This window comes from Lepidochelys kempii, chromosome 22, assembly GCF_965140265.1.
Source record: "Lepidochelys kempii isolate rLepKem1 chromosome 22, rLepKem1.hap2, whole genome shotgun sequence".
NCBI lineage: Eukaryota > Metazoa > Chordata > Testudines > Cheloniidae > Lepidochelys > Lepidochelys kempii.
In genome coordinates this window covers 10,884,867-10,906,882 of record NC_133277.1, presented here as the reverse complement: position 1 = coordinate 10,906,882, position 22,016 = coordinate 10,884,867, and the positions used below count along the sequence as shown (strand labels likewise).

At 45.1% G+C, this 22,016-nt stretch overlaps 1 protein-coding gene across 12 annotated transcripts in view; it reads left to right on the top strand.

The window, feature by feature from the left end:
* The window catches only part of GRAMD1B (GRAM domain containing 1B), a 333,007-nt gene that overhangs the window by 193,418 nt on the left and 117,573 nt on the right, over positions 1 to 22,016 (top strand). Inside the window, exon 1 of one of the 12 annotated variants that reach the window (XM_073321025.1) lies at positions 11,900 to 12,058. The exons of the other annotated variants lie outside the window; for them this stretch is intronic. Coding sequence (XP_073177126.1) covers positions 12,036 to 12,058 — 23 coding nt within the window. The 5' untranslated portion in view covers positions 11,900 to 12,035. Of the gene's footprint in view, positions 1 to 11,899; positions 12,059 to 22,016 lie in introns of those variants that run through there. 12 annotated transcript variants of the gene reach the window in all.

Genomic DNA, 22,016 nt, shown 5'->3' with positions numbered 1-22,016 from the left:
TCTGTAGATTGTATATCAGTGTCCTATAGTCTGTGTGTACTGTGCAGTGGTGTTTGTGTGAGGGCATTGTAGGTTTACCAGTGTCCCGTAGTCTGGATGTACTATACAGTGGTGCTCTGTGTATGTGTGTACATTGTGTGCTGTATTATCTATGTGTGTGTGAGAGAGCGCGAGAGAGTGAGAACACCTTCAGACAGTGATGTTTCTAGCCCTTGGCAACTTAAATTGGCCTGATTCTGCAGCACTTTTCCCTAACCCCCTGCTAGGATTGCTAGTGTTTGCCTGGTTTACCAGGGTTAGTGCATTCATAGATTCATAGATATTAAGATCAGAAGGGACCATTATGATCATCTAGTCTGACCTCCTGCACGATGCAGGCCACAGAATCCAGCCAGTTGAATGCATCCCTTCCTGGGCTGGTCAGCTAATACAATCCAGATTGATTTACTGTAGTAAAGTAGGCCAAAAAGGAAAACTGCAGTAACTGTGAACGGAGAAGCTGTCCCTGCTGGGCAGGAAACCTCGAATGATGAATGGGGCTGTATGAAGTCATCCTGCTCCTCCAATCAGATGGCCTGTCTCAGAAAGGCAGGGGCCTCTGCAGATACAGCTGCCTTTCAACACTCGAGCTGTTGTGCCAAATTTACCTTACAGAATGATTTTTCAGTGTCAGAGCCATGTATATGAACCAAAGAGTTCCCAGTTTAGGCCCCAAAATTTTCTGAGTATCATTGTGAGGTGAGTGTTTTCAGTGGAGTGTGGATGATCACACTTTCTTCCTACACCCGATCTCTCTTTAAGAACATCTCAGGTTTATTCCTACACCTACGTCTATCTCCGCTGCACCTGTCTTGCTTTCCCCCCTGCCTTCTTACCATTAAAGCTGCCTCCTTCCTCCCTGCATTCCTCTTAGTTAGCACCCATTAGATCCCACTCCTGTACCCGTGTACTGTCCAGCATCCTTCTGCTTTTCTCCTCCCTCCACATTTCTCTGGTACCCAATGGGACATTCCTGATGTTGCTTTCCCTTCCCATAGAATGAGAGAGGGGAAGCAGCATGTTGTCTTGTCCAGGAGGAAGGCAATTTGCTTATGTGCTCCCTGAAGAAGCTCAGAATGCAGAGGAAGATGGGAGGCTGCTCTCTTCCTCAGCAGCATGCTTGACCTTTGGATGGCATGGGGGTAGCGGGCAAATGAATCACATCTCCTGCTGAAACAGCTTGCCCGACTCCAGCCAAGAGTCTAAATCAGAATCTTGTCAGGGGAGCTTACAGGAGCAGAGGAGTTAGCCTCTGGGGTGGCTTTCTCCTTATCCTCTTGTCTGGGGGCAGCTGGGTAGGCCTGGGGCTTGTTCTTGACTAACTTTCTTTTTATTCTCATCTGCCTGTCAAATTGTTCATCTCTTCCTCCTCATCTTTGACTTTCCCTTTCTCCCCCCTCCCCCCTTCCCTGGATGGTCTTGTTTACTGATAGGCCAAGCAGAAAACATGGAGGCGTCTGATATGGTGACAGGAAAGGTAGGATGGAAATGCTGCCGGCCTCCTTGTGTGTAAGTGGCATCGCTTGGCAACTTCTTCCTTTTTTCACTCATCCTTTTACTTTCTCCCTTCCCCACCCTGATGCTCTGGGGGCTGCCTTAGCGCCAGGGGACGTTAGGGACAGGAGCCAAGTCTCACAAATAAGTTCCTTTCCAAGCTTTACACCTTTAACCTTTATGTGCTACTTTCCTTTGAGGTCTGATGTAACGTCTTCCTGCTTTAAAGAGTTTATGCTGTCGTCCATTATGGGGATTTTTGAGGGGGAGGGAAGAGCTAAGCAATTCTTGGTCTCTTGCCCTTTGTTGCCTTTGCCCCTCACAGAAAGGGCAGAGATTAGCTGGGACAGCTTGGAGGCTGGATAAGGCAGCTTGGCGGTAGTATATCAAGAGAGATGCTAGCAGGGGTTCTCACAACAATGTTTTTGGTGGCCTCAGAGAGCAGCCACTAACTGGTCGCCGCTCTGACAATTTTTCCTAAAATAGTTAATTAACTTTAGGAAAAAGAAATAAATATGCACATATCCATGTCCAAATCACAGGAATTTATTTACGTAGGGTTTTTGGTTTTGGGTTGTTTTTTTTTTTTTTGCAGACTCAATAATAATAATAATAACAACAACAACAACAACAACGTACAGTTGTCTCCTCTTCTTTATTGGACCTAAACAGAATAGAAACACACATAAGATGCTGTGCATGTTCTTGTCTTTTCGTTGTTGTTTCTTTTGCTTTTTCGGTTGTGGGGTTTTTTTTAGATTTGCTAGCAAGTAAGTTTGCTTCTGTGAAAAGTGATATTTGTATGATTCTTAATATCAGTTTTCACAGTAGCAGACTCACTAGCTAGCGGGGAAGCAGTGAAAAGCAATCTTAACAAACACACAAATACAACTTTTCACAGCAGACTTACTCAGCCCGGGCAAGCCAAGACACAAATTAAGCCTTGGATGTGGAGGTAGATAGGGAGGCAATGGAGGCCAGAAGTGATGGAGTGGATGGGTGAGGGGCTGGGGGCAGTAGTGGGGACCAGGAGCAATAAGGGTGTGTGTGAGCCCCAAGCCCAGTGGCCAGAGCCCGAAAGCCAAAGCCCCGAGCTCAAAGCCCCATGGTCAGAGCTCAGGGCCAGAGCCTGCCACCCCAGGCCAGAAGCCTGAGCCCCAGCGCCCCTGGAAAGGTGGGAAACTCACACTGGTTGTCTGCTCCTCCGGCGTTTGTGGCTCAGGAAAGTGCAGGGCCCAACCTCTCCTTGCAGCCCCAGGGGAGGGGCTGCTGCTTTGTCCCCATCCCCCCAACCACCACCCGGAAAAAGAAACGCCCCTGGTGGCTGCAAGCAGCCACGGTGGCTGCATTTGAGAAATGCTGCTCCGGAGTGTGCCTTAGAGGTTGAATTCCTAGGCTCGGGAAACTGAATTGCAGATCAGAAATGGCTCTCAGCAATTTATTGTTACAAGGAGATGGGGAAGGGAAGTGAGCGGAGGTTTTAGATGCACTTGCTCATTTGTACAAGGTTCCTGCATCCCCCCCCCCCTCCCCCGGGAACACTGCTTGCAGTCTTTGCTCATGCCAGTCTGTAAGTTCAGCTTTCCCAAGGGTTGGAAAGATTGGACAGTGGCGTCAGACTATAGGAATGCAGCCGAATAGACCAGGGCGGATTTGTGGGGGGAGAAATGGGCCCGGAAGTGTGTGCCATGAACTGTGTCAGCAATGTTCAGAGAGGGGGATTTGCATACACATCTGGGCATGGCACTGTTAGTATCTCAGTGCCAATGCCCACAGCAGCAGCTGTGTTAAGGCATGGGTCTGCCACTGTTGTGACTTGATTAGACAGTAGAGTAGGAATGAAATATGGTGACCATATCTGTATAATATCTGCAGCCCTATCGCTTTGTGCTTAGGGTTGCCAGGCACCTGGTTTTCGAGTGGAATGCCCTGTCAAAAAGGGACCCTGGCTCTCTGCAGCTCCCGGAAGCAGCTGCCAGGTCACTGTGGCCCTGAGGTGCATGGACGTCCAGGGAGGCTCCGTGCACTGCCCTCACCCTCCCCACAGTCTCCTCCTGCACCCCAGAGCTCTCACTCCCCTCCCGAGCCCTCACCCCTTGCCCCAGCCCAGTGAAAATGAGTGAGGGTGTGGGAGAGCGAGCAACTGAGGGAGGGGGGATGGAGCGAGCGGCAGGTGGGGCCTTGGAGAAGGGGCAGGGCAGGGGTGTTGGTTTTGTGGAATTAGAAAGTTGGCAACCCTATATTGTGATGTGATCTCAGCAGCTCCTGGAAGCTAAGCATGATTGGGATGTGTCATAGTTTAGATGGGAAAGACCAGGTGCTGCAGGAAGTGATATTGGTGATTATGAAGCTGAACGTCTTCCCTTTGAAGTAGTATTGAACCAGATACCCAAGCACTGTGCTAGGGTGTGCTGTGTTGCTGGAAATATTATGCTTAATGAGATGTATATCTGAGGCCCTGAGCATTGATAGTTGTTGAGGAACCCATGATGCGTTTCCTAAGAGGAAGGGTGTAACTCCTTTGCCTTTACCAAATTTCCAACTGAATAAATATTTCCCTTGACTAAGTTCCCTCTTTCAGATGAATTTTAGTATTCTTCACTACCTTTCTTTAAATGGCTGTGAAGTGTTGTTTTGTGCTGTTGAACAGCTACAGTGTTTTATCCCAGAGGTGGCTGCATTTCACTGCAGTTCCTGTGTTTGTAGAATGTTCGTAAATTCTGTGATGTTCTTCTGGACGGAAGATGCTATATACGTGTAAGATTGCCCGTATTACTGTATTTCCTTCACGGTTGTCTGTCATCCCTCACTCTCATTTACCTCCAGCTTACACAGAAGTAATATTGTCTATCTCTATTATCTGAAAAATAATTGCCATCAACAATGCTGGAGGCTAGGGACTGTGGGCCAATCCCTGAATTGAGTGACACTGGTGTAAATGTGGAGTAGCCCTACTGACCACAACTGCAGCTGGTCAGAAATTTTTGAATGAAAACTTGCTTAATTGAAAAAATGGCCTTTTTTCAAAAACAACTGTAAGAATTGTGGAAAAAAAGTTGTGTGTGTGACATTTTTATCAAAAACATTATTGAAACCACTATTGTAATGCTTATTGGGGTTGTTTTTTATTTACTGAAAACCTGGTAACATTTTTGTGAACGTTTATAAAAAGTGAAAAACAGCTCGGTTTCAAACCCTGCAGAACAGAAACAACTTATGCATGGTGGTGGGGTTTTGTTTAACCAGTACAAACTTGGGTGCAGATACTCTGGACTTACATTGGTGTAATTAACATCAGAGCTTGTTCCAATGCTGTTTATATTAAAGTACTAAAGCTCAGGTAATGTTAAGCTTTGTGATCTAGTATATGTCCTTGTATCCCCTGGTTTAGCTCTCTGTCCCATATTATGCCTTGTTTGAAGCCTTCAGAGTGCTGATACTTACATTCTCTCAGCCCCTATGGCTACATTTACACTGTGTTTTACAACCTGCGGCAGCAAGTCTCAGACCCTGAGTCTACAGACTTGGGTTCATGCTCCGGTGCTAAAACCAGCAATGTAGACATTGTGGCTCAGGATGGAGGTTGGACTTTGAAGCCCAGGCTTGGGGGCATCTATATTGCTGTTTATAGTACTGTAGCATGAGCCCATGTCATAGACCTGGGCTCTGAGTGCTGTGGGTTTTAAAATGCAGTGTAGCTGTACCTTTGAATTCCTCTAGAGTAGAGTCCGTCTGCTTAGATCTGGGAGAACAGAGAATTGCTGGGAAAAAGGCTAGGTTATTGTCCTTTCCTAAACACTGAGATCGCCAATGGGATGTAACAACAAGATATTAATGTCTACCACTGTTACTTTCCATTGTATTTGTGCTTTTGTCTCCTCTTTGCTGCTTTTGGTGTCTCAAGAATTGATATTCCCCTGATGTACCACAAAGCAACCCTAAATTCACTGGTTCATATCCTCATAGATTTGGAGCCTCCGTGTTTTGGCCAGTGCTCCTGGGCCAAGGTTAATGCCATGCATCCCGATTTTGAAGCTTGTGGGATTCTCACTGGAGTCTCCTGAGAATTGTTTTGGGCTGGAGCACACATTAGCACCCGGTGATTGTTTCACCGTGTGATGCTATTGCCTTGTGACATGATTGGAGGTTTTTTGAAGACGAGGTTTGACAAATACCTGTCAGGGATGCTTTAGGAGACTCTAGGTCTCTTTGGTCCTACCTCAATGCAGGCGGCTGGACTAGATGACCCCTGGAGATCCCTTCTAGCCCTATCTTTCTATGATTCTATGATGGTGGCTTATGGTGACCTCACGACGTTTGTAGAATCATAGAAACGTAGGGCTAAACCTTGAGAGATCATCTAGTCCAGCCCCCTGCGCTGAGGCAGGACCAAGTCAACCTCGACGATCCCTGACAGGTGTTTGTTCAACCAATTCTTAAAAACCTTCACTGATGGGGATTCCATAACCTCCCTTGGTAGCCTATTCCAGAGCTGAACTACCCTTACAGTTCGTTAGAAACATTTTCCTAATATCTAACCTAAATCTCCATTGCTGCAGTAATTGCCCATTACTACTTGTCCTACCTTAAGTGGACCTGGAGAACAGTTGATCACTGTCCTGTTTATAGCAGCTCTTAACATATCTGAAAACTTTTATCAGCCCCCCTCCCTCCGCCAGTCTTTCTTTCTCAGGATTAAACATGCCCAATTTTTTGAACCTTTCCTCACAGGTCAGGTTTTCTAAACCTTTTATCATTTTTGTTGCTCTCTTCTGGACTCCCTCCAGTTTATCCACATCTTTCTTAAACAGTGGTGCCCAGAATTGGACACAGTACTCCAGCAAAGGCCTCATCAGTGTGACAGTTACCTACCATGCCTTACATATGACACTCCTGCTAATAAACACTAGAATTATATTAACTTTTTTTGCAACTGCATCACATTATTGACTCATATTCAATTTGTGATTCACTATAACCTCCCGATCATTTTCAGCAGTACTAACACCAAGCCAGTTATTCTCCGTTTTGAAGTTGTGCATTTGATTTTTCCTTCCTAAGTGAAGTACTTTGCAATGCTCTTTATTGCACTTCATCTTGTTGATTTCAGACCATTTCTCCAATTTGTCAAGGTCGTTTTGAATTCTAAGCCTGTCCTCCAAGTGCTTGCAACCCCTCACAGCTTGCTGTCATCTGCTGATTTTGTAAGCGTACTCTCCACTCCTTTATCCAATCATTAAAGAAAATATTGAACCGTTCCAGACCCAGGACTGACCCCTATGGGACCCCACTAGATACGCCCTCCAAGTTTGACTGTGAACCATTGATAGCTACTCTTTGAATACAGTCTTTCAACCAGTTGTGCACTTAGAGTAATTTCATCTAGACCACATTCCCCTCATTTGCTTATGAGAATGTCATGTGGGACTGTGTCAAAAGCCTAATTAAAATCAAGATATATAATGTCTTCCCCCATATTCACTAGGCCAGTAACCCTCTCAAAGAAGGACTTCTTAGCATTTTGTTCAGTACAACGGGTTTTGTCATGCTGTAAGTGGCATCCGTTCTTAATCTGTCCCTGCTTCTGAATGAGAGCAAGGGGGAAAAATAGTTTATCCAGCAGAGAGCAAAGAAAACCAGCCCCACTGTAAGATGAGGATGCCCAGCCAGGACACAGTGGGTGGGGATGGAATCAAATCCCAGCTAAAAGAGACCAGTGATAACAGAGAGCCCAAGCCTGAGAGCTGCCTTTTTGTCCCTGAAACTGCAGAGTTCTCATGCTCTGTGCTGCAAATATTCAGTGGGAATATCCTGGAAGAAGCTCGGGGAGGAGGAGTTAATTAAACACCTGATACACTTGTTCCATCTGGCAGGAGATGTGTTTTCCTCTGTTATGCACTGTAATTAGAATGATGAATGACGCCAGAAAAGATGCCCATTTACTGTATCTCAGTGCGGTGGATTAGAGATTGTTTATTTCCTTGCCTTTTATTAGCCAGCAGCTGCTCAGACTGGGATTGTAGGGGGCTGACTAATACAGTGTGTGTCAAGGATTTGAATTGAACCTAAACTTTGAATTGAACCAAGGAGTGGAAAAAATGCAGTTAAAATATATTTGTTAAAAATTTATTATTTTATCGAAGCAGATCCAACCGTAATAGAAAGTAAAGTTATTTTCAAAGGGATTTTAATTTCCGTGGTGACTTCTGCACTGATGACTTCCATCCAGGATTGGAAGGGTAAGTGCTGAGAAGCTGCAAGGAGAGGTTTATGTCTTGGAACCTAACCATAAGTGCAATGTTGAAGAGATGCTGGGCCTATTTCATCTTTGCCTCTCACTTTGTTACAGACATTTACACCTGTGCAAAATGAATGTAAATCACTATCCAATCTGAAAGGTCGCATTTTGCAATTGCTTCGCAAGAATGAATTAGGTCCTCTGTACTTGCAAGCACTCCAGCCTCGTTTTGCAGACTGAGGAGGACTTGGTTGTTTGTACATGAGGGTTCGGAAAAGCATCCAGATTTCTCTGAGTGGCTTCTACCAGTCAGAACTTGCAAGCCTTTCTAAGGTTTGGAAAAGTTATGCAGGGTTTTTGCTGCCTTTTTTTTTTTTTTTTAACATTCGTGTGTGGCTTCAGTTCCCGATTTTGGTTGGGAGGAAAAGCACCAAAATTCCATGGGAGAGATTGCATTCATGGGATTTCCATTGGACCAGAAGCTCTCATCAGTGAATTTATCCTCACAGTACCGAGTGAGGGAGGGGGAAGTACGGATCTCTGTGTTGCAGATGGGGAACTGAGGCACATAGAGATTAAGTGATTTGCACAGTGTCACACAGGAAGTCTGTGGCAGAGCCAGGAACTGAATCCAGATATCCTGGGTTCCAGTCCTGCATCTAAATCACAAAACTATCCTTCATTCCCATTTGCTCGTTTCATGGGGCAGATGTTCAGGGTACAGTAGGTGGATAATCTCATTGGACTCCACCTTGCATTAAATGTACTGAGTATTTGGAGTCTCCTGGTTCCTATCTCCATGGAGGCCGTTGCAATTGCTGTCCCTAGTCCACACTTTTATGTTGCCAGGTTCAATATTTAATACCACTTCCTTTCGTCTGGTGTGTGCCTGGGCACAGGGGGAGCAGAGAGGAGAGGACTCACCCTTTCTGCATTAGCTGACATGGATGGGCAAGGCGGTGGAAGCTGAGACTGTAACTAACAGTGACAGCAGGGATCACCTGATCATGATCCACCGCAGCTGATTGGCCATCTGCAGCCCCCTCACCCAGGCTCCCTTCAAGGATGCTAGAATGCAAATCCCAGCTGAATTCTCACTGAGGGGCAGTCAGTTCTGCCAGAGTTTGGTGCTTATACTTCCCCCTCAGCCTTTCTCGCTCCTGATAATTTCCTGACCTCCAACGTGTTCTTATAAAAGAGCACATGGCTGCTTGCTCAATCTCCCCCTGCCTGAGCTATGATTTCCAAACTTGAGACTCTGCAGCAGTGGTCTGGCCCAGATTCATCAGACTTGCAGGTCTCCTGACCCATTTTACACCACTGCAGTTTGCCTCTCTCCATAACTACTTGCAGGCCACAGGTTCAAAGCATCCCAGGGAGAGTGAAGCAGTTTAGAAACTGAGATGCGCTCAAGCTGTGAGCCTAATGAGCAGGGGGAGAGGGGTTGTTGGATCTGAGGTTGTGCAGGGTGGGAATGATAATTTCCTCACTCTTTACTGGTTTCAGAGTAGCAGCTGTGTTAGTCTGTATTCACAAAAAGAAAAGGAGTACTTGTGGCACCTTAGAGACTAACCAATTTATTTGAGCATAAGCTTTCGTGAGCTACAGCTCACTTCATCTTTATGCATCCGATGATACTCTTCCTTTTCACTCTTTATTGTTTGCAGTGATATGAGGAAGTACGCTTTGAAAAACCATAATACTCAATTAATGAAGCTGTTTGCTATCCATGAGATTCATTCCAGAACCAAACTCCTTCAAAGTTTGGGGATATTTGAATTAAAGGGATTACAGGTCCATCCTTGCTCAGAATTGGATCTGACCCTACAGGGTGTTGTGTCCCCATAGCTCCCACTAAAGTCAATGGGAGGTTAGGCTGCTCAGCATTGTACAGTATCAGGCCCTGTATTAGTTGCTTTAATCAAAAGCAGGTACCAAAATGTTTCGGCATTGGTTGATATGACAGATGATTCAGAGAGAGCGAATCTTCTGTCACAGATATCCGCAAAGTTAGTACTGAACTGACCTTTCCCCTCTGCTTCAAGCAACCTTTTTTTGTGGTTTGAAATTGTTTCCTGGCAATCGTTATTCATTTCCTCCTACCTATGGCTTCTGTCTGGGCATGAAATGACCAAAACCATGCAAGAGAGACTCTAAGCCTGATTTGAAATGAGGAACTTCTTGTTCTCATGATTTTGTTAGACCCAAAAGGACAGTTGAGAAAAGGTTTGGGTAAGATGCCCAATTTCTTCGTGCTCAGCTGAACAGATATGAAATTCTGAGGTTTAGTCTTCCCTTAATTTAAAGGAGATTAAGGCTTCCAATTCTAGCCACTTCCCCATAAAGGATATCAAATTAGTTCAATCATTGTTCTCTTCCAGTAACATTTCGCTAATGTTCTCTAAGGTAGTTAGGGACACTTCTTCCATGGAGGGCTTTGAACATCAGCACTGAGACCTTGAACCGGCCTTTTTCAGTGGGGAGCAAGAGGAATACTACCGTGAGGTTTCCACAGGTAAAACTTGTGTTGCTAAGTAGTTGGGTGCTTGTGTTTTCCACAAGTTTTCAGGATGTGTGGCTTCCTTCCTAGATATGAGTTGCAAGCACAGAAGTCACAAATATGCGGGCTACCATGGCTAGGCTAGTGTCTCCATGGATCTGTTTATGCTGCGGCTGGGAGAGAATCTCCCAATCAGGATGGACAGCCTCTCTGAAAGGTGGTAGCTAGATTGACAAATTTCAGAAGAATTCTTCCATGGACTTCGCTGCAACTATGGTTTGAGTTAGGTTGACCTAACCACATGGCACAGGGTGTGAAATTTTTCACAGCCCTAAGCAATGGAGCTAGGGTTGGGCAGTCTAACTTTTAGGTGTAGACCTGGCTTCAGGGTATCGCAGGAACTGCTGATGGTGATTCAGTAGTTAGCAATCTTTCCTTTGAGTCAAGGGCATAAGCCTGGACACAAGCCTGGTGGTAGGGAGAGCAGTGTGGCAGGAAGTGCTGACCTATTGGTGGGATGTAGAGCCCAAGTCCTGGCTGATGGAGGTCAGAGTAGGATGAGTGGAAGGGAAGAAGGAACCCGGCATTCTTTTTTCAGAGTAACAGCCGTGTTAGTCTGTATTCACAAAAAAGAAAAGGAGTACTTGTGGCACCTTAGAGACTAACCAATTTATTAGAGCATAAGCTTTCCTGAGCTACAGCTCACTTCATCAGATGCAATTCTTTTTGTTAGTGTTAAGGATCTTGCCTTTCATAACATTGTGGTGCTAACTCCAGTCCTGTCTCCGGTCATGACTTCCTGCCTGCCTGAAAATTTCCCCTTCGGTTTCAGTGAGGCACACGCTCTCCTTTCACTCGCTGTTGTTGTAGTGTTGCGTCTGTGCTTTAAAACAGTTGCCAGCCCCGCTCCCCGAGGCGGCTCCATTGCAGTGGCGGGCCAGCTGACTCCTGGGGGGAGAATTGTGGAGGGTAAAGTGCTCGGTGGAGATGGCGCTGAACCAACCCCCCCCCTCAGGTCGCAGCACTCCGAGGTGGCGTGGAGACTCCCTGAATCCGAATTTCCCTGACTGGCTTTTCCCTGCATCGTGGGCTAAATCAAAATCCTGGAGCTGAACATCCTTGAACTTTTGCTGAAAGGCGCTTCTGTGTGTGGGGGGCGGGGGAGGAGTTGTCTGCGGCTCGGGCCCCACCATCTCCAGCGCTAGGGGGGTGCATGAAGGAGAACGGGGCCATAGGGCTGCCTTAGTGGCTTTCCCACCCCCCAGGGCTGGGCTTCTCCCCGGCGGGGCTGCGCGGAGCCGCTGGAACCCGGGCGGCCCCGGCTCGGCTGGGCGCCCCCGCCCCGCTCCGCGGACAAGCAGCCGGCTGGGGCTTTTCGGGGGCGGCGGGGCACGGTGCTTGGGCCCGGCTGCCGCGGGCATTAGGTGCCCAGACGGGGCCGCCTCCCCCCGCCCTCCGGGGGCTGCCGGGCAGGCGGCGGTGCCAGGGCACGTTTTCCAGCCCGCTGCCCTGCCGGCGCCGCACATGCTCAGCAGAGACCCTCGGCCGCCGGCGCCGGGAGCCTGGCTCAGCGGGGCGCGCAGCCGGGGCTCGGCGGGGCTGGGCGGGACGCGGCCGCTGCCCTGCCGCAGGGGCGCCGTGCATGGGGCGCTGCGCTGGCCGGGGGGCCGCCTGCTGCCCCGGCTGCTCCAATATGTCCTGGGACCTCTGGCGCCGGCCGCGGGCGGACCGGGAGACGGGCACCGGGTTGTCGTGACTGTGCTAATGAAAGGGTTCAAGCTCGCCTGGTAAGCAGCGGGAAGGGGTGTGTGTGTGGTGTTGGGGGGGGCACCCTAGCAAAGGCACCCTCCTTTCGTCCCCTCCAGCGCCCTGCGCAGCGCATCCCTGGGGCCAGGGAGCCGCCGGGGGGGCGGAAAGATGCACTCCCAATAAGTTGGTGCCTGCCTCCAGTGCGAGGCTTTCTATCGCTGCGGCGTTCGCCAGGGGCATCTGCTCGGGGGAAGGCGCTGCAGGGTGCCGAGCTAAGACTGCAGCTGTAATGGAGCCACCAGGGGCGGGGGCGGGCGAATGCAAAGGTTTCTCTCCCCAGCCCGGCCACCTCTGCATCAGGGCTGCGATGCAGTGGTCCTGTCCTGGCTCGAGGTAGGTAGAGAACGAGACCTGAATCCTGGTTCAATACGACGGTTCCTGCTGAAGTTGTTCTTTAAAGAGCTGCTCCCTGGGGATGGGCTTTGCTGGCGTGTTGTGCCCCCGATGGTGTTTTGGAGTCGGGGGCCCCGAGGGACAAGCAGCTCCATGGCAGGTACGGAGGCCCTTACTATTGCTGCTGTTTTGTCAACGGTCCCCCCCAGCAGCCTTAGAGGAAATTCTTCATTTTCAGGGTTTCATAGCTCTGCTGTAAAAGACAATGCTCTGTCGGTGGAAATTTGGCCAGGAAAGGGTCTGTGTGTCCAAGTTGAATATATATAATTTAAATTCAAAGCCACTCTCCTGCTGTAAAATATACAGTAGATTGTAGATGATGGAGATGCAAAACCAAAAAAGAAAAAGTAATCAGAACTTTGTCCAATGGGGAAGGTTCCACCCTTTTTACTGCAACATGACTTTGTAATTTAAACTTAAATTGTACATGACGTTAGTTCACAGTGTGCTGGAGGAACTTATTTTTAAAAATCCTTTTCCTCCTTGTGTAAAATAAGAATAAAATTACCCCCCCCCCCCACCACCACCACCATTACGGCTTGCTTCATTAATGTGTGGAAAGTGTTTTAAGATCCTTACATGGAAGGTGCATGAGAAGGGCAAAGTTATTTTTATTTAATTTGTTTCTATTGTTGTTGTTTGTCATTTGTTATATGGAGAAAAGCATTGGAACATGTAGCATCAGAAAAACATTTTGCTATGGGACCCAGGGATGGACTAATGCCAGAGATGACTTAATATAGGTCTTTTCCATCTCTAATTTCTGTAATCCTGTGTTTATGTGCAAACACAGATATAGCTTGTGTAATATATATGTGCATATGCATATATATGATATAGAACATATAACCGGCAAATTTATTAATATCTGAGAATCCTACATGATTTTCTCTGCTTTTTGAAAAAAACTTTCACTGATGCACTATGTTATGTGTCATTGGGCTGGGCTGGTGAGTTGCATAATAGTTTAGCAGTACCACCAAACAAGCAAGACATGTATTATACATTCTGTGTATCTCGTAATACAGAACCCCATCATGCTAACCTGAACAATACTGCACATTGGTTTTCTATGAATAGTGTAACTACACTTGACACACACTCAATAGATCATAATATGCATAAAGACTGAAATACCAGCCAGCACATTGGGCTGTAATCTTGTCAGATTTCAAAAGCTCAGTAGAGTTGGGTAGGGTCAGCTCTGGATGTGGGACTTCAAGAGATTACCTAGGGCCCTAGGTATTGAAAGAAGTGATGTTGGTGTTTCAGTAGGTGTCACTCTCCCTCTGAGTTAGCACTGAATCAATGTCCCAGCATGAGGGGGCACCATGCTATTGTAGGTGATGGCTTTCTTGTGAAAGGCCTAACTCAGGACCCGAGTGCTTGTGTTCTTTACAGATTCTCTGTCACGTTCAGAGGAATAGTGTAACAGCCCTAAGTATGCTGGTCAAATTCTAGGTTGTTCTGTATCACCACATTTCCCCCTTTATAGTTCCAATAGGACAAGTTATTCTGTACTTCTCCTTATTACATATGTATAAAATATCACTTTCTTCCCCAGATTGCATTTTAGTGGTGGGCAAGAGATCCCTTATAGTGTGTACAGTTTTGTAAAAATGTTTGGGATTTTCTAGGTTGTCACTCTTTCCTCACTTATCCAACTGTAAATGTGAAATTCCTGGGCACAGAGGTATGTTAAGGATGATGTTTCAGGGCCTGCAAAAAGAAAAGGAGTACTTGTGGCACCTTAGAGACTAACCAATTTATTTGAGCATAAGCTCATGCTCAAATAAATTGGTTAGTCTCTAAGGTGCCACAAGTACTCCTTTTCTTTTTGCGAATACAGACTAACACGGCTGTTACTCTGAAACCTTTCAGGGCCTGTTTTCTCCTAAGCATATGTGGTGGTAGTTAATGGAATTATGTGCATGCCTCAAGAGGAGACTAAATCCAAGGCTGAAACACAGATTTCCCTTGTCCTTGGGTGTTTGTCAGGCCCCCGTAGGTTATATTAATATGTACGTTTGTGTGCAACTTCCATAACAAAAGCCGTTATAGGAATGGTGTTTGCACTTGCTTGTGGAAGAACTGCCGCTTTGGATTGGCAGCGTTTGAAGCTATACCATCAAGCAAGTGGCAAGCTAGTGCAACTTTCAGCCCTATTTGCCTAAAAGTCACTGTTTTCAGTTACAGATGAGATCAGTAAGGTTACTGCAGATTTTCTCATGGAGCAATTTTTTGAAAGACACTTGATTTCTTTCTGCAGTAGAAAGAGTAGAAAGGGACAGACTGCTGTCAGCAGCCTTTTTTGACGGGTAGGAAGTGGACTCACTGTCACCCACTTGTAGGACAAACCCGCTGCTTCACAGGATCATGCTATTTTATTTCAACGTCACGTTCTGAGGTCATGTTATGATGTCACATTGTACCAACAAGACAGTGTGATGTCAGGTCACCGTATTGTGGGCTCTACACCCTAATGTGATGAAATGCCATCATGTCTCAACACAACATTGTCACAATGTGATACAATATAGCAGTGCCATAAATATGGCAATGCAACTTCATAAATTTGTATAAAGAGATCATATTACAATGTAGTATCACATCATCATGCACAACACCATATCTTGGTGTCATTGTGCAAGGTTGTCATATCACATCACAACCCAACAACATCTTGATGCTATCATGTCAGAAAACAGTGTAATGACATCACAGCACAGCTTTATAACATTATGGTGCAAGGTCATCATGTAACAATGCAAAATCATACTGTTGAGATGCAACAATATAAAGTGGTATGTTCATGTTGTAATGCAGTATCACAATGCCATGTTGCATTATTATCATGTCACAGTGAAAGCTCATCAAGTCAATATCTAACATCACAATTTCATAGGCTATTATATTATCACATAACATCCTCATATTATAATTCATGTCGCCATGCCAAACAATATCATGATGTCATGACACACTGAATTTATTTGCATTCTGTAGAAGTGCAACATCATAAAGTGTCATTATGGCATCATGTCATAGATCCTTAATAACACTAAGCTTGCAGCAGCCTGGTTTTACATTCCATGGAAAAGTCAGCAACTTCAGCAGCACAGTGCTCCCCTGACACCAAAGAGTTGTTGATTCAAAATGCACTGAGAGGGAGAAGCATCACCTACTGACTCTCTTTGCAGCATCCTGGGTTGGTTGCTTTTTTTAAAAAAAGCTCTCACATGCAAAAATAGAGACAGGTGGCAACTATGCTAGTCTTCTTCCAATGGCATACAGGGATCAGCTGTTGGGTTTAGATCGTCCCTCCCTTTTTCCCTTTCTCATAAATGGGATGCTAGAGACAGGTGTTGGGTTTGTTTTCCTTCTTTCCCCACTCCCTTTGATTCCCTGGTTACTAGATTATTGATTAGAATGTTTCTGGAACCTGAGGTGAAAATGAGGGCCAAAGAGTTGACCTAAAAATATAAATCTGTAATTCTCTTTACCTCATCTGTGTTTGAGAGCAAGAAACAAACGATGTTCCAGCCCCCTACCAGTCTGCAGAAAAAGGTTTATTTTGCAGTTGTGGGGGTGGGGAAGAGCTAGAGAACTAGGTGGAATTTTAGAATATCAAAACTAAAATTAGCTGTAGCTGTTTGATCTCAGGGAGCAGGGGGATTAACTTTAGGCAGTTTCAGTTGTGTTCACTATAAGGACACTTACTTCAGAATCTCTTTGTATTCATGCCATGCTTATGATAGCTGCCTTGTCCCTTGATTTTCATTTTGTCTCATGCACAGCCATCATTGTGTAAGATGGGGAATGGTACTTAAGCAGCCCATCAGCCATATGTGACTGAAAGATCTATTCATACAACCTCTTTGAAGTTAGATATAATTGAGCAACAAGAGAGAGTCAGGGGAGACAAATTCTGCAAATCTGGATGTACCCTACTATCACTGAGAGTTGAATTTATCTGTATATGTATCTGGGATTCTCCTCATTTACATTCCAATTACATTGGGTAGTGATGCAATGCTTAATCATTTCCAATTCTATATAGATATTCTAGAGATTTAAGGCTATACTATACAGTGGAAATAAAATTTATTCTATTGCATATGGGAATAAAAGGTGAATTAATCAAATGATTTTTTTGCCCCCCCCTTTTTTTTTTTGGTTAAGAAGCAGCCTAGCTAAGTAGTTCAAGTGAAGTTACATAATGCACTGTAGTGTTTGACCTTCACATTAAAAGTTAGCACATTATGCTTTCTGTGTTCTTCTTTGCTGTATATCCAGTAACTCCCCTTTGTCTGCATCTCCCCCTTTTCTATGCTTTATCTGAAAGAAAAAAAATATGATGCTAACCCTCCCTTGAAGACTGGTCAAATAAGTTCTGTGTACATGCAATTTACAAACATGACTCTGCTAAACTTTAGAAATGTGGGTTTTTAAATTCAGTGCTTTTAAATTCTGTGATTTAACCTTCGGAATCAACACTTTTGAAACTTGGCCTTGAGGATGATTTAGGAAGAGAGGGTGTAAGGTATCTTGGAGCAGGTCAGATGTCTCTCCTTGTGACCAGAACATGCACAAAATACCTTTGACTCCAGCTGATTGAATCTATGTCTTTAAAGGGCAATGCTGCCCATTTCCTTCGATTAGGAACGTACTTGATAAAATGTTTCCAAAAATCTTCTGATATATTTCTGACCTGTTTCTTGTAAATGTAGTATGTACCCATGACAATAAGGTCAGATTTAACCACAAGTTTAGTGCTAGTTTCTCAGTACTTTGTGGCAGTGGGAAATAATAGTGATAATGCTTAGCACTTGTATAGCCCATTTTCATCTCTTCACCTCAACACCCTTTACGATGGTGGGTAAGCATCATTACAGAAGGGGAAACAGATGTACAGAGCGGCTAACGGCCAGATTCAAAACCCACTGAAGTCCATGGAAAGACTTGCATTAGAGCTGGGCCAGGCATTGGATCATACCCTTAAGGGTATGTCTACACTGCATTGTAAACCCTGGTCTGTGGGACCCGGGCTTGTGGACTTGGTGTTTCCAAGTCTGTGGTTGAGTGTCCACACTGCATTGTGAGCCTGGCTCTCACAGCCATGCTAATGCATCCATACTGCTAAATACACTTATGACTTGGGTCTGTTGCTTAAGCTGTGTCCACACTGCAAAATGATAGGGCTTGGACCCGAATCACAGTGGCTCAGGCTCTGACCCACCCCGGTAGCAGGGTCATAGGACCTGAGCGCTTGCTGATCCAAGTCAGACTGATGTGTGTGGTTGTGTGTGGGGGGGGGGGTTCTTTTTTGGTTGGCTCGATTTTTCACCTAAAATCAGTTTAAAAAATTCAGTATTTTCCTTCCTTTGATTTTTTGAGGGTGGTGCTCGTTGAAATCTAACACACACAGAGAATGTAGATAGAGCTGGGTGACATTTTTTTTGGCTGAAATGTAGTTTTTGGGGGGTGGGGTGGAAGGAGCAAAAATGCAGGTTTGGTGACATCAAAATGCCCTGTGAATTCATGTCATATCCATACAATCCATGAATTTGCAAAATTGTTTGCTTAAAAACAAATTATAAAAATGTCAAACAAATTGTTTTGATTTTTGGTTCAAAATTTCTTCATTTCAGAAATGTCCTTCAATTTGATTATATATAACTTTTCAATTTGCTACGGATTTTGAAGGGTTCTACCCAAAACAATGGGTTTTTTGTTTTTTCGGCATTGCCAGCAAACCAAAAAATCCACTATTCAGCTGGCTATAGATATGGATCTCAGACGCCTGCAAATCAATGGTACTGAGCTTTGAAAAGCTCTGCTTGCAACACTCCTTTATCTCTCCCTTCAGATCTGTGCTTGGACTGAAGATTACTTGGGCTAAGTGAATCCTGATCACTGATTGCCTTGTGTGCCTTCATTAAATGGCAAAGCAACTTCCCTATGTACAATCCTTTGATCTGCTCAGAAATGTCAAGTGAAGGAGGCTTCTTAGAACAGGGGTTGGAATTTTATGGGCATCTATTCCACCAGACCTTAAGTAAGATGGCACTGGATGGCTGGAGAGACCTTGCTCCTCCTTCACCCTGCAGAGCAACGAAGTGCAGGGAAAGGTGACGGCGGTCAGGTGAGCTACAGGTCACATTCAGTAGGTGGCAGTTTTCCCTCTTAGGGCTGAACCGGTGCTCAGGTGCTGTGCTGCTGGATTAGGTAGCACCTTTCAGATGAGACGTGGAAGCAAGATTCTGGCTACTTGTGGAAGTATGGTCCAACAGACTGAGTACAGGGCAGGAAGTTAGGAGACATGGATTTTATTCCTGGCTGCGTCACTGAGCTTCTGTGTGATCAGTTTGACTCTGCCTCAGTTTCTTCATCTGTAAAATGGGGTTTATCATACTTGCTCCTCCTTGAAAAAACACTTTGAGATCTACAGATGAAATGTGCCACAGGCGCTTGGTTCTGTAGTGCATTGAGGACTTTTGTCTCCAATCCAGAAAACTCTTAAGCAAGTGATTCCATCTGAGCATGTGCAGAATGCCATGGAAATCAGTAGAACTGCTCACATGTGTCACATTCCAGGGTGCAATCCAGACCATTGTGGGATTGCATCACCACCTGCCCTGCAACCTGGGGTGTGTCCCAATGCTTTGCTGTTGTAGCTCCCAACCTGGGCCCCTCACAAACAGCCAAACAGCATGTAGATCACACCCTGAGTGTCTGTGTATAGCCACAACCCTAGTCCAGCACCTCTGACCCAAACAGCCAGTCAGCAACACACCAGTCGCATTGTGGCTTCCAGCTACATTGGTACTACTTGCAGGAGGACCCCAACACGCTCCCAGTTTTGAATTTTCCCCAAAATTTGTGTTCTTCACTGTCTAGCCCCCTCCTGGACAGTTCAGATATTACAGGTTTATTGCCTCTCTAATTGATCACTATACAACAGTTTGCGTTTTAACTGGAGTTACCCAAACAGTTCAGTTTAAACACAACACTGGATTAGTTTTGATTAAACAATAAAACAAGTTTACTTAACCACAAAGAGACTGATTTGAAGTGAGTACAAGTGCAAGATATTAAAGTCAGAAATGACTACCAGAGAAATAAAAATAAAGTGCTTCCTAGTAGCTAAGACTTAACAAACTAAGTTTGATTCAATGTCCGATCCTTACGACATGTTCCCAGCAACATAGCTGACCAAGTTCTCAAGTCAGGATCTGTCCCCAAAGTCCAAATGGCTGGTTTCTTTGTCTTTTTAGGTGAAAGTGTGATTTAAGGGAGAGAGATTGGTAGACTGGGGTATTTTTTGCCCCTCACTTTTATAGTCCAGCCCCCTGTGAAGTGTATTTTTCTGAGGATCACCCCTCAAGATAAATTTTATTTAAGCAATAAAGAAGGTGACCTAGAGTCTGGGAGTGCTCTTTCTTCTCCCCTGTGTATGCTGAAATGCAGATTTGTATTGTCTGCCTCTTGTCTCAAGGACCCTATTTACCACTTACATGTAAACTGAGGAAAACACAAGTCCCTTTGTTTAATATGGACCTGCTTAACCAGTCCTGCCAAATCAAGGTTACATTGGTTTGAATATGTGCTACCAACATCTTAAAGGGCTATTCATAACTATACACATAATGTTGCTACATACATTTCACCGTGATGATATTGATCCGCAAGTTATTGGTTTTCAAATGATACTTCAAAAGGCCTATTTTGCACAATTATTACAATAGAGTGTAGGTAAAGGCATTCATTCGGTCACAGTGTGCTAATATTTTGCTAGATTGGGGCTAGAATGCTCAGTAACCTGCAGGATCAAGCCAGATATTATCATACTGGTAATTGAAGAGCTTTTGGCACTTTCTGCAAGAATCACTGTGTCCTAGTCAAAATCCAGTGTGGGTAATCACATTCTGACAACCTAAAAGTTTTAGGATTCTTTGCTTCTTCACTTCCTGTTCTAAACTGTTGTGTGGTGTAGCAATGGGCTATTAAACAGCTGCTGTGTTTAGGCTAGAGCCTTTCAGTTGTAGGCAAAGTGATTCCTCTACTGCATGCCTGTGCTTTCCTGTCCTTAAGTGGAAAATGCTGTGTAATGGTAAAGTGTCATGATTATTACAATTGTTACTTATTTTATTAGATGCATCAGCTGTTAATAATCTTCACACTTGGAAGTTTGCAAAAGTCATGATCTAAATCAGGTTTCAGAGTAACAGCCGTGTTGGTCTGTATTCACAAAAAGAAAAGGAGTACTTGTGGCACCTTAGAGACTAACCAATTTATTTGTAAATCAGTAAATCATAGTAACAATATTATCCAATGAAAAAGCAACCATAATCTCAGTAGGGTGAGCTTTCAGAGAAGGAGGTGGGGAGAGAGACAGGTGTGTGTAAACTGCACCCTGCTTTTGGCAGTGTGTAGCGTACATACCCGTGTAGGTCCCCTAGCACGGGTATTGATACGGATAGACGGTGAGGTTCAGGTTAGCTTAGGCAAGTAAAGACACACCTGATGGGTGTGGGTATGTACCTGAGTACATACCCTACATGGTTCTCTACTCAGAAAGCTGTGCTTCCCTGTCAACATTACTGTTTTTAGCAGCATAATGTCCCGCGGCCTCTCCACTGCTGTAGCCCTTTGCTGTCGAAGGGAAAGACTCCAGCAACAGTGAAAGGCTCCTGCAGCGAGAACAGTCTTTCCCCGCTGCCTCCCTCTGCCAGAGCCTTTCACTGACACACATAGCTATGCACCGAAGTGTGGATGCAATGTTCTTTTCATTTTGCAGTGTGTAGCTACATGTATGCTATACACAGCCGCCAGGGGTGTGTAGTGTAAGGCGTAGCCTGAGAGAAATGCCATCCATACATGAATAGCTTTTCTTTTGCTCCTAAAACATTATGCTCTTGTGCTCTAAGCTTCTGTTTTACCAGTGGCTTCCTTTTGGACAGATCTAGAGGTATGCTATCGTCCATGCTCAGCTTTTTCAACTCTCTGAGGTTTACTCTTCCTAGACAGTGTTGCAAGTGCCTAGGCAAATTCGTTGGGGCTGTAAGACCTTTCAGCTTCTGCAGGGCACTTTCAGTTCACTGCTACTGTGATTTGGTGGTAACACACTACACCCGCTCTGCCTATGTGTCAAGGGAAGCACAGAATGGGGCCTGTTTTTCCTAATTTCAGTTTGGAAAATTCAGCTTGAAGGCTACTATCTTCTCATTCTGTTTAAGAGAAAGAGTGGAAGAAAAGAAGCAGAAAGGGGGAAAAGGTCCTGGTGGAAATATAGAGGAGAGAATTGGTTGAGTGAAAAACAAATAAGGGGGGAGAGGGCGGCTTCGGGAAAGAAAAATGCCAATGAAAAAATAAAATATACTCAATATAGGGCATCTAATTATGCCAGTCTAGCTTTTTGGATGGCTTATCTATCCCTAATACAGAGCATAGACAGCCCCTTAACTAGATTTGTTCTTTTAATTGAAACACCTTTGGGGGAGCACATAAACAAACATACATCCGTTTAAATGACAAGAAGAC